This window comes from Rana temporaria, chromosome 4, assembly GCF_905171775.1.
Source record: "Rana temporaria chromosome 4, aRanTem1.1, whole genome shotgun sequence".
In the NCBI taxonomy this organism is placed as follows: domain Eukaryota; kingdom Metazoa; phylum Chordata; class Amphibia; order Anura; family Ranidae; genus Rana; species Rana temporaria.
The window spans coordinates 334716050-334729347 of NC_053492.1; the positions used below are offsets into that span (position 1 = coordinate 334716050).

General features: G+C 41.1%; 1 protein-coding gene across 2 annotated transcripts in view; it reads left to right on the forward strand.

The window, feature by feature from the left end:
* Positions 1 to 13298, forward strand: part of MTR (5-methyltetrahydrofolate-homocysteine methyltransferase) — a 1155773-nt gene that overhangs the window by 613889 nt on the left and 528586 nt on the right. For both annotated transcript variants that reach the window (XM_040350739.1, XM_040350741.1), the window contains one exon: positions 6639 to 6818. In XM_040350739.1, the coding sequence (XP_040206673.1) occupies positions 6639 to 6818 (180 nt within the window). The remainder of the gene's footprint in view (positions 1 to 6638; positions 6819 to 13298) is intronic.

A 13298-nucleotide genomic window follows, 5' to 3' on the forward strand; every position in this document is an offset into this window, starting at 1 on the left:
CACACCTATCCACAATGTACAAGAGGGGAGAAACAAATTAAACAAAGGGTCTGGGTAGTACTTGAGAACAATGCTAAAATAAGGCACACAATACAGTTATTTAAGCACTAGGATAACACTTAGTAAAAAAAAAAAAAAGTGATGTGTGAAGCTGCAATAAGCTAGAACAATCTGTAAAGACAACAAGTAGAACTAGTAGAACAAAACCGGTGTACTTAGCACACTTTAACCTGGGGGGTGGGAGATAGAAAAGAAAAAAAAAACTACGAAAAATAACATCACCCAGGCCGGACTTAAACATGGGGAAGACTAGGGCTGATCTCAGTTCAGGTCTTTTCAGCAAGATTGGATGGTTGAATTCTTGCATCGACGGGGGTACGAGGGGGACTCCTCTGTCCCGTATCACGGGAGGAGACAGGGAGCAGGCCCCAATTTGTTAGCTTTTTGTACCCATCCTTTGGGGTGAGAATAGGGATGATTTGTTGCTGATGAGTGACTAACAATTTGGTCGGAAAGCCCCATCTGTATACTATTTGTTTCTGTTGGAGGATGGAGGTAATCGGGGTGAATGCTCTGCGCATTTCCATTGTGGCCGGAGATAGGTCAGTGAAAAGCTTGACGTTGCTGTATGGAGCTGGAAGAGGTTTTAAAGATCTGGCAGCAAAGAGAGTTTGGTCTTTTATGTGAAAGTAGTGGATCCGGGCCAGAACATCTCTGGGGATGTCAGCTGATAGATGCGCTGGTTTCGCGATTCTATGTGCCCGATCGATCAACGCTTCACGTATGTTAATACGAGGAAGCAAGGACATGATAAGCTGTTGCAAATAGGGAGTAAGTTCGTTAGGTTTTACTGACTCCGGAATACCCCTGAATTTAATATTATTGCGTCTGGCGCGATCTTCCAAATCTGTCATTTTCAATTTAATGCGACGGATTTCCTCAGTATGATGCTCCTGTACTTCTAGTACTTCATTATGTGCTTTAGAATAATCTTGCAAATTTTCCTCTATGGCGTCTGCTCTTTCTTCCAAACAATCAATTCTATCATGCATTTGGGACATAGAAATTTGCAGTTCTCTATGTAAATCCTGTTGTAGTGTCAGTAGCATGGATTTAAGCATGACTTCCGTGACTGCATTATTGGTAGCAGGAATGGCAGCTAAAGAGGGAGTCTGCTGGGTGCTGTTCGTCCCTGCAACTACAGCAGACCATAGCTGCTTCTTAGCCAGGGGCTCTTTGTTAGGAGAGGTGATAGGGGAAGTAGCCAGCCTCTTACCTCTATCTGCCTGCTGGATGTTTGCAAAGTGCTCAGGAGGAGGTAGAGTGTCCATGGGATCCCTCACATTGTTGTCTGGAGGGCTCTCCGATACATGAGGTGAGGGGCTGCGAGAAGCAGGCAGGTTGCTCGCATCTGCGAGTCTTCCGACGCTGGAGCCGGCGCCATCTTGATTTCCCTGCATCGCTGCGGCCGCCGGATAGTAATCTGTAAGGCGGCGCGGCGCGGGTGGGTTTTGTTTCCGTCCGGGCATACCCTGTCGTACCCTCGATTCTCCCCCGTCCTCGGCGGTAAGATAGAGGGAGAGAGACAGCCGCGGTGCGTTGCTTTGTCCAGGCCGTGGAGCAGAGCTCGGCTTCAGGCGTCCATCCTGGTCCGCAGCAGGCCACGCCCCTCTGTTCGCCCTTTTTTAAAGATAATTTTTGTTTTCAAAGATCTCCACTGTAAAGGTCACATGACACACTCTAAATCCCTTCCATAGGGTTACATTATAACCGATTCCATTTTCTGAAAAAATCGCTAAACGTAAATTGCGTTTTCACAAAAACCGTAAAAGATATCAATCTGAAAAGTCATGTTTGGATAGCTGAATATTTTGTGACCGCTTTAAAGTTTGTTTGGTGTCTGTAAGTGAAAGTATGAAGGAGCTGAAACTTTTGGCAGAACGTGTGTTTTGAAGCAGGAAAAAGGATGTTCTCATTGACTTCAATGTTAAAAAAAAAAGTGTCTAAAAGCTTAATATTTTAAAAAGTATAAATAGTACAAAAAAACTTGAAGTCCCATCGTTAGCTGAATGAGACGAACATTTTAAAAGTTAAATGGTCTCAATAGCTGAAAGTATGCAGAAGTTACGCAGAGCCAAAAAACGTACGGAATAAAATTAAAATTAAGAAGAAGAATAATAAAAAACGAATATCAATACTGGGAATGCTTATTAAAGCATTCCCACTAATAATAAAAAACGAATATCAATACTGGGAATGCTTATTAAAGCATTCCCACTAATTAAGAACTAGACAATGCATTTCCTGAGGAAAATGCGAGTGGGAATGCTGAATTGCTGAGCCCGCACCAAAGCCATTCACCATAACCACTACAGTATATTTAGGACATACAAGCAGTGTTCCTTCAGTACTTATAAAGCCTAATATCACACAGCTCCTTTCTCTATCTGCAATATAGAGAGTGTCCTGACTTGCCTGGTCGCCCCTCCCCCCTCAAGAGGCTTTCTCCACATGAGGTGGGGGAGGAGGACTGCACTGAGGTAAGGAAAGCTATTTAGGGAATCAAAATACCATTAGAAACGCTTTCATCCACACGCAAAATCAGTTATCGTAGCCTTCAAACAAAACGTAATAAATCCACAACCATACATGCGATCGATACAGCGACTACACCATTTGAAACACAAGGCTTTTGTGAACGCATCGATATGAGATTTATGTTGATAAACTTAAAAATGTGGCCATGTCAGCGATTTAGAAAAGAGTGTCTTTGTGTGTTTTGCAGGAATTTTTTTTAGACTTTTTAACATGACAGTCAAAGGGAGGGCGTTTGAGGCACTTGTCCTTTAGAAGCTCCTGGAACTAAAAGTCAAATGCCTATCGCAAAACTGATCACATTGCCTGAAACCAGACAAGCATACCTACGTTTTGATATATAAATTGTGTATGACAAGTAGATTGTGTGGGCGTGAGAGCAATTTGTTCGCCCTTTTTTTAAAGATAATTTTTGTTTTCAAAGATCTCCACTCTAAAGGTCACATGACACACTCTAAACCTGCTCCATAGGATTACATTATAACCGATAAACAAATCACTAAACGTAAATTGCGTTTTCACAAAAACCGTATAAGATATCAATCTAAAAAGTCATGTTTGGATAGCTGAATATTTTGTGACCACTTTAAAGTTTGTTTGGTGTCTGTAAGTGAAAGTATGAAGGAGCTGAAACTTTTGGCAGAACGTGTGTTTTGAAGCAGGAAAAAGGATGTTCTCATTGACTTCAATGTTAAAAAAAAAGTGTCTAAAAGCTTAATATTTTAAAAAGTATAAATAGTACAAAAAAACTTGAAGAAGTCCCATCGTTAGCTGAACGAGATGAACATTTTAAAAGTTGAATGGTCTCAATAGCTGAAAGTATGCAGAAGTTACGCAGAGCCAAAAAACGTACGGAATAATAAAATTGAAATTAAGAATAATAAAAAACGACTAGACAATGCATTTCCTGAGGAAAATGCGAGTGGGAATGCTGAATAGCTGAATTGCTGAGCCCGCACAAAAGCCATTCACCATAACCACTACACTATCTTTAGGACATACAAGCAGTGTTCCTTCAGTACTTATAAAGCCTAATATCACACAGCTCCTTTCTCTATCTGCAATATAGAGAGTGTCCTGACTTGACTGGTCGCCCCTCCCCCCTCAAGAGGCTTTCTCCACATGAGGTGGGGGAGGAGGACTGCACTGAGGTAAAGAAAGCTATTTAGGGAATCAAAATACCATTAGAAACGCTTTCATCCACACACAAAATCAGTTATCAAAGCCTTCAAACAAAACGTAATAAATCCACAACCGTACATGCGATCGATACAGCGACTTCACCGTTTGAAAGACACGGCCCTTGTGAACGCATCAATATGAAATTTATGTTGATAAACTTAAAAATGTGGCCATGTCAGCGATTTAGAAAAGAGCGTCTTTGTGTGTTTTGCAGAAACATTTTTTAGACTTTTTAACATGACTCTTGTCCTTTAGAAGCTCCTGGAACTAAAACTAAAATACGTATCACAAAACTGATCACATTGCCTGAAACCAGACAAGCATACCTACGTTTTGATATATAAATTGTGTATGCCAAGTAGATCTTGTGGGCGTGAGAGCAATTTGTTCCCCCTTTTTTTAAAGATAATATTTTTTGTGGATGATCTGCACTCTAAAGGTCACATGACACACTCTAAACCTGCTCCATAGGATTACATTATAACCGATAAAATATCACTAAACGTAAATTGCGTTTTCACAAAAACCGTAAAAGATATCAATCTAAAAAGTCATGTTTGGATAGCTGAATATTTTGTGACCGCTTTAAAGTTTGTTTGGTGTCTGTAAGTGAAAGTATGAAGGAGCTGAAACTTTTGGCAGAACGTGTGTTTTGAAGCAGGAAAAAGGATGTTCTCATTGACTTCAATGTTAAAAAAAAGTGTCTAAAAGCTTAATATTTTAAAAAGTATAAATAGTACAAAAAAACTTGAAGAAGTCCCATTGTTAGCTGGACGAGACGAACATTTTAATAGTTGGATGGTCTCAATAGCTGAAAGTATGCAGAAGTTACGCAGAGCCAAAAAACGTACGGAATAAAGGAAAATAATAATAAAAAAAGAATATCAATACTGGGAATGCTTATTAAAGCATTCCCACTAATTAAGAAGAATAATAAAAAACGAGAGTATCCTGACTTCCTGGTCGCCCCTCCCCCCTCAAGAGGTTTCCCCCCTCCCCCAGGTCAGTGAGGAGGAATATTGCACTGAGGTAGAAAGCTATTTATGGAAAGAAATACCATTACAAATGCTTTTAATTCACAGACCAAATACATGAATTAAGCCTTCAAACAAAGCTTAATAAATCCACAACCGTACATGCGATCGATACAGCGACTACACCATTTGAAACACAAGGCCCTTGTGAATGCATCGATATGAAATTTATGTTGATAAACTTAAAAATGTGGCCATGTCAGCGATTTAGAAAAGAGCGTGTTTGTGTGTTTTGCAGAAACATTTTTTAGATAATTTAACATGAGTCTATGAGAGAAGATTTCAGGCTGTTGTCCTTTAGAAGCTCCAGGAACTAAAACTAAAATACGTATCACAAAACTGATCACATTGCCTGAAACCAGACAAGCATACGTACGTTTTGATATACAAATTGTGTATGACAAGTAGATCTTGTGGGCGTGAGAGCAATTTGTTTCCCCTTTTTTTAAAGATAATTTTTTTTTTCAAAGATCTCCACTGTAAAGGTCACATGACACACTCTAAATCCCTTCCATAGGGTTACATTATAACCAATTCAATTTTCTGAAAATATCACTAAACGTAAATTGCGTTTTCACAAAAACCGTAAAAGATATCAATCTAAAAAGTCATGTTTGGATAGCTGAATATTTTGTGACCGCTTTAAAGTTTGTTTGGTGTCTGTAAGTGAAAGTATGAAGGAGCTGAAACTTTTGGCAGAACGTGTGTTTTGAAGCAGGAAAAAGGATGTTCTCATTGACTTCAATGTTAAAAAAAAGTGTCTAAAAGCTTAATATTTTAAAAAGTATAAATAGTACCAAAAAACTTGAAGTCCCATCGTTAGCTGAACGAGATGAACATTTTAAAAGTTGAATGGTCTCAATAGCTGAAAGTATGCAGAAGTTACGCAGAGCCAAAAAACATGCTTCATTTCCGTAGTCAGCATGATGGTGTGCTCGGTTTGTCCAATTAGCCAGTGTGCTGGGGTTGTGGCAGGAACCAACATGAGGCCTGGAGTGCAGCCTGACAATCACAGAGATGGCTGGGAAATTGTACGAGGTGCACACTCCTTTCTCAAGCTCTAGAGAGCTTGAGAAAGGAGCGCAATAGTACTGGACTTCCCTGTGCCTGACTACACTTACCTAAAAGTGAGTTTTTTAATGCATCTTCTCATTAAATGTTGATCAGTCTTACTAAGAGGAGCATGTTGCTTGTTTTTCTCTTGTCCATATTTGGAGTGGCTTCAACTCCCTTCACAAGGCTGCCCTATCAACAAGACAGCATAACCCACACAAAACTGATCTAGTTCAAAGGACTACCACATTATTTGTATGTTGCATATCACTATACTATAACCTGTGCCACCACCCATTGTATATTCCCCTGGTCTGATGGAAGAGCCCAGTAAATGCAGGTGGGGGTAAGTGGGACCCACTTCTGCTGCCTGTAAAATAATCTAGCAGCTCTAAAGCCACTAGGTTTACTTGTTTTGTGAACATCACTTACTGTAAGAAATGATACTGAAATCATGGCTGTAGGCTCAAACTGCAAATAACGGGAACACGATTGTAGCCTCTACCTTTAGATACACATGGCAATACTGAAGTGGTTAAAACATAAGCTCATATTGAGTTGTCAGAAATAACTATTGTTTGTATTGCTATTACAATGTTGAGGTTATAGAATTAAAGTGTATGCTATGACTTTGGATCTCTTTTAAGGCATGCCAATTCATGAATGCCTAAAGCAAATAGAATACCTGCCACAACATTTTCATATTGAAGAAATACTGAGTATATGCAGTTATTAACTAATGATACATATACATTGTTTTTTTTTTTTTTATAGGCCACAGATACAGAATCAAAGGTCAGGATATGCACTAGGGCTTATAACCTTTTGGTTACTAAACTAAATTTGAATCCCAATGATATAATTTTTGACCCAAATATCTTGACTATTGGAACTGGCATGGAGGAGCATGATAATTATGCCATTAACTTTATTGAAGCTACCAAAATTATAAAGGTGAGTTTGCTATCAACATTGTTAATGCAACATTTCCATTGTTTGTTTTCACATAGTGGTTTTTTAGACTTATTTAAAGTTGAACTTTTATTTTTATTTTTTTCGACAATCATACATTTTTTTTATTGAAATTTTGATGTTTTTGTATGATGAAAACACACCACCTATAAGGCAAAACAAAAGTTCACCAGATTAACCCCTTCCACGCCAGACATATGCAAACATGCAGCTGTACTGGGCTTTTTTCCAGGAGGCACATATTTGCATATGTCCCTTTTTGTCCTATGAGCACGCCAACTGTACAGTTGTTTTGCAGCCGGTGGCTGGCTTTCTCATGAAAGCATTTGTTGCTGTCCATGAGCCTCTGGAATACTTTTCAAAGCGGTAAGAGGGAACATCAGCTGCTCGCTGGTGTTTCTCGGGTTTACAGTTTCTTCTGGTTTACCCAAGAAATGATCCGGCGTGTGGCCTGCTGCTCCCATAGGCGATCAAAAAGTACATTATTTATTTTTTATTATTATTATAAATTTTTGCAAAGTCTTACAAAACTGAGCCTCTGGTCATACTCGGGCTCATAGTAATACAATGACAAAACCAAAAGCAACAACCTAAATTTAAGTAGTAATTTACTCCACAGCCTTGTTAAAGCATTACTTAGTAGCACACATGGGTGATCATAGATCATGCCACTTATATAAGGTCCAAAAAAGGACATAGATTAGGAGGTAACAATTTTAGGGTAAGCAGCAATTTCCACTAATGTAAAGTCAGGTGTCTGCCAACATCCCGGATACATATCAAAAAAGTATATGACAGAAGACAAATGCAATTTATCAATTTATTTCAACATGTTAACATTGTATTTACACAATTTGACAAAACAAAATATGAAGATATACATGTTATGTTATAAAACACAAATAATAAAAAAAAAAATGTATTTTACACAGACATCATGGTGAGGTATGCTTTCCTCAGGGGTATTAGTAGGGAGATGCATATATTCAACAGTTTCTAATATAAAATTCACCTTTAGTACATCATACACTCGGCAAAAACAAGGTCTTTGACATCACCTCTGGTCCAGAATGCCATATGCATTATGTCAAGTCCACATGACTTCTTCAGGAGGACTGGAATGGTTGACATTAATGTCTTTTTATCTGTTAAAAATGTTGTAGTTGCCATATGATTTTAATGGCTGCCATTTTTGTTTACAAATAGTTTTATTTGAAAAATGAGAAATCAATCGGTGAAATACCGAAAGGCACCGATGAGCAAATACAACAATTTGGTTTAAGCAGCATTGTTAGAAACAATACATCCAATCTGAAAACCAAAGGGAAAACAATATAAAGTCCAGCCCAGGGCCCTGGGAGGAATCAAAAATTAAAAGCTCTGGAAGTATTCCATACAAAACCCATACAACATATGTGGCCAAAGCCAAGGTGGAAAGGGAATAATATAAAAAAAAAAGAAAAACACACATTTGAGAATAATAAAATAAAAATAAAGCAAGAAAAGAACCAGACACAAAAAAAAAAACATCATCTTAAACTAATTTCAAGGTCAGTTATACCTGTAGTCTATATAGAAACCATGGGTTCCATTTGGCGTCATAAATTGGGATTGTATCATGCAAGGTGTGAAATATTTTCTCTGAGAGCATCATCTGGTCTAATCGAGCAACTATAGGAGCGAAGGGGACCAATTGTTTTTTTCCAATGAAGAGCAATAGCCCAATGAACCGCGATACAAATGGAGTGGATCAACCTAACCATATGCTTGGGGGTATCACTAATGTCCTGGAACAATAAGCAGTGTTTAAAGGTTAAGGTAACATGTTCCCCCGCCGGCTTGTCAATCATTTCCAGAACTGCCGTCCAATGGCTGCCATTTTTGATGTGATCAGAGTTTGTGTTTTACCTCTAGAATTTGAATATTATACTAGTGTAGTGGCCATGTATTCAACCCTGGGGCAATAGATATATGTGCAAACTGGTCAAGAGGTTTACATTATGCATTCTAACTAAAATCATACTAAGACACCATATGTCAAATTAAAAATATTGAAAGTTAAAAAAAAAAAGAACCAGTCAGGGATGTGTTTTCAGCGAGCTGCATCTGCAAGGAGGACATTCTGGTGTACATTATCTTCAGCTTGCCAAGAAGGTATACAGTGATGGCTTCCAAAAACATTTGAAGATATGTGTTATTTGAAAAACTAGGCAATGTCTGTGATTTATTGATTAAACCTGAAGCTGGAGGAGGATCTAACATATGTGAATTTATCCATATGTTTCCTTCCATATAGTCAATTATTTGGGATTCAATTTTCAATAGTTTTCTTGGTCTATTTTCACTTACTGGTTATTTATTTTTTTTCCAAAGAAACATAATCAAAATAATCACCTTTGTTGCATGGTGAGAAGCCCAGGCCCTTACTTAAAACTGATGATCCTTACTTAATTTATGTTCAGTAAGATTCTTATTATTCATATCTGGGTTTTTCCATATCTTGTGACTATCATGTCCTCCTGTGAAATAAAGTTTCCTGTCTTGAATGAATTCACTTCCTGTATTGCTATTTCTCTTTCTATTTCTCCTTCTATGTTTCCTTATGCTGCTATTTTTTCCCTGGTATTGATTGTATCTTTTTGGGGGATTCTTCTCTAAAACAAGTGACATATTTCCCCCTTCCCTGCTGTTATTTCTATTTATTATTTTTTTTTATTTTTTTTTGTTTATATAATTTTTTTTTTATTGAGGTTTCACAACATATAAACAAGGTATAAAAGCCATTCATTGTGCATGGGTTACACAAAAACAATATTCACATCAAAAGACAGGAATATCCAATATACAGAATGTCATCATAAATCCAACAGAGTGTGACTTAGAATTTAATGTTACCCTATTTTCAATATTTTATTTATGTGTAAAAAGGTTGCCAATTCTACAATGGAAATATCTATTAGCAAAACAAAGTAAAATACTCCAAATGGAGTAGCAAATTGTCAATGCTCGGTGAACTGCAATGGAATGGGGTGAGGGTTAATTGTCTGTGAATGGATAGTAATCATTAAGTTCTCAAATAAACAGGGTCAGTATGTCAATTGGGTCGCTGTCCAAATCTTCCACTTCCCATCAAAGCTCTTTTTGGATGTAATTGGTATTTGTAATTGCAAGTGTATCCGACAAACTTGGTACTATGTTGGATTTCCAATATTTTGTTATGAGCGATCTAGCAGCTAAAAATGTGTGACAACTGTGCGGAACTGTGGGGAAAATGAGTCTATATTCAGGTTCAGCAGAGCCATCTCCAGGCTTGGTCGAGTGAAGAAACCGGTAATCGTGGGGCGTGGCTTGGCGCGCAGCGAGGATGGTCGCACATTGAAGGAGCTCCTCAGCACGCACAGCCTTCTGGCAGCTTTCTACCCGACCACCAGCTTCCAGATGCCGGGCAAAAAACTATATACCACCCCGCACTCTCGTCCACGCCGTGGCTCTGTGTCCTATTCGGCCAAGAACATTGAAGAGCTCTTTAAACCGAAGAAGGCAAGCCGCGGTGCCATGCCTGGGCCCAAGATGGCGCCGACCCGCCACGAGGAGGAGTACAGTGACGACTCAGTCGGCCTCGGAGAACTCGACCAGGAACAGATCCGGAACGGATCATCCTCTAACGGTCGCGGACATGTCCGTGATAGCGGCAGACATCAAAGCCGCATTCTCAGCAGCCATCACGGATCTCAAGACCAGCATGATTGTGCTGAACGAAAAAATGGCCGCCTCAGAGACAGCCGGGAAACGCAGAGACAGGGCCATACAGAAAATAGAGAAGACGGCGACGGTGCATGCACATCACTTCATCGACATGAACCGCCACCTGGAAGACCTCGACAACAGAGGTAGGAGGTGTAATGTGCGCGTGAGGGGGATACCAGAGTCGGTGGACTCGGCCCAAATTGTCACCACCCTCCGCAGCGTCTTCAACACACTTTTGGAACGGCAGGAGGACGCAGAGATCAACTTTGTGAGGGCACATAGGGCTCTTAGGCCTAGAGGGCCTGATACAGCACCTCCAAGAGATATTATATGTTGCCTTGAAAGCTTTGGGCTCAAAGAGGACATCATGCGTAAGGCACGGAGAAATGATCACCTCGTTTTCAACGGAGCTACCATTCTGCTCTTCCAGGATCTCTCTCCTATCACACTGCGGAACAGGAGAGCTCTGCGTCCCCTCCTAGACAAGCTGAGAGATAAAGACATCAGATACACCTGGCGTTTTCCCTTCGCTTTAAATGTGACCCTAGATGGACACCAACACACGCTCAGAGTACCTGCGGACTTGCCCGATTTCTGTGAGGCCCTGGACCTAGGCCCGGTTGAGTTACCTGATTGGTACGCAGAGTTTCTGCGCCCCCTTCCTGATCGGAGCCCCCCTGACTCTCTGCACTCCACACCAGACAAGAGGCTCACAAAGAAAGCCAAACACGGCCGAGGAGGTGGATCGAAAGCTGGCACCCCGAACCGTCAGGCGGAGGCCTTGAGAGATCTCGGGGGTGAGTGACTTTCCCTTTTAGATCCCGTGAGCACCAATTGACCTAGCTCCCCCGTCCCCTTCCCCGAACCCCGAATCCCCCCCTAGTTTACAGCCTGTCTTATCGGGGATCTGTAAGAACTGATCCGATGCCTCACTGACAGTATGACCCTACTGATGTGATCTCTCTCTCAGCATGCCTGTTACCAACGACCTTCTTGCGAGCTGCTTGCCGCCTCATGATCTTAATAGTTTTGACGGCTTACCCCGTTTGCAATTAGGGGCTGACCCCCCCTCCCATCATTAATCTGCAAACTGCCCTGGACGTGGCTCACTGTTTTCCTTTTTTTCTTTTATAATTATAATTGTTTCTACATTTGAACGCAGCTCAACGCAACAAGCATGTTTGTCCTGTGACTTGCGGCAACCAGCCCACTGAAGACTGAATTGCTCATCTCCGCTTGGTGACTATATACATGATTGTCCCTGTGAGAATCACAGACACCTTCATACCGGGTTGCCATACTGGTTATGCCCAGTTCTCTGACATGTTGGCGGTTTTCCTCTCATGCCCTTCTGTTATTCTGCTTGAGAGGGGAGGGAGGGGGGCTCATGGGGGAAAAGTTTCTCTGTCTAGTTTGTAAAAGACTGCATGCTTATTGGTGCTCACCTTGGATAGATTTTTTGATTACCTCCGATACCTGTTGCCTCAATATTGTTTCACCCTGGTCGGGTCTAGAATTTCATTTTAGCTTAAGCTTCAACATACAGCCAGTTGGGCTGTGCGTGTACACTGCCCTGTTGGTAACACTATATTTTATTTTAGTACTTAGTCTTTTAGACAGAGGTTCTGAGGAACTGCGGTTTAGCTGCCGTTGCCTCCCTTTTGCCCCACACGGCACACGGTGCCCTTTGAGTCACCGGGTGTGCAATAACGGGTAGGTGAGGCTCCACACTGAGGGTATCTGTGTCTGCCCTCGGGGGAGACCCACCTCCTATAGTCCTATTGCTCCACTTCTCTTTCTCAAATTCTATCCTTTTTTTCTCTCTCTGCTAAGTCCCTTAACCCCTCCCCCTATACACACCTACCCTACATTGTCTTCTCCCCTACCCACCACTCCTAATTGGTCACTGACGCCTGCCTGGCTTCAGTTACCTTATTGACTGTATAGGTCACATTGCTGAATAATTACCGTAATTAACATTGTTATATTCCAGGTCGATTCCTAGGGTCCTGCCACCTTCTCCGTCCGGTCTCTCCACTATGACTTACTCCAAGATGGGTGGAACCCCCCTGATGATCTCCCACAACGTGAGGGGGTTGAATATACCCGAACGCCACACCTCATTACTGAATGAACTCAAAAAAGGTAGGCCCCATTTTGTCCTCCTGCAGGAGACCCATTTTAAGACCCATCATGTCCCCAAACTCTCCAGCACATACTTCCCTAAGGCGTATCACGCGACAAACAATGACTCCAGGTCAAAGGGGGTGACAATTCTAGTGAGTAGGGAGGCCCCATTTGAGGTCTCAGGTCAGCTAAGCGACCCAGGCGGCAGATTCCTCTTTGTAAAGGGAATGTATGGGAACACCCCACTAACCCTAACAAATGTGTACTTCCCCAACAAAGCACATAAATCGTTCTGTCAGACTGAAGTACGCGAGCTCCAAGGGTTCGCTACGGGGTGCATAATTTTAGGAGGCAATTTTAATATCCCCCTGAATCCCCTTGTGGATACTTCCAATGGGAAGACGAGCATCTCCTATAGAACCCTAAAAGCCATCAAACTATTGCTCCAATCCCTACAACTCACTGACACTTGGCGCTTTCTCAACCCGGACAGTAGGGACTTTACACATTTCTCTGTCCCGCACTCCAGATATGCGAGACTAGACTATATCTTTGTGTCCCAACGAGACCTCGGGAGGGTAACAGGGG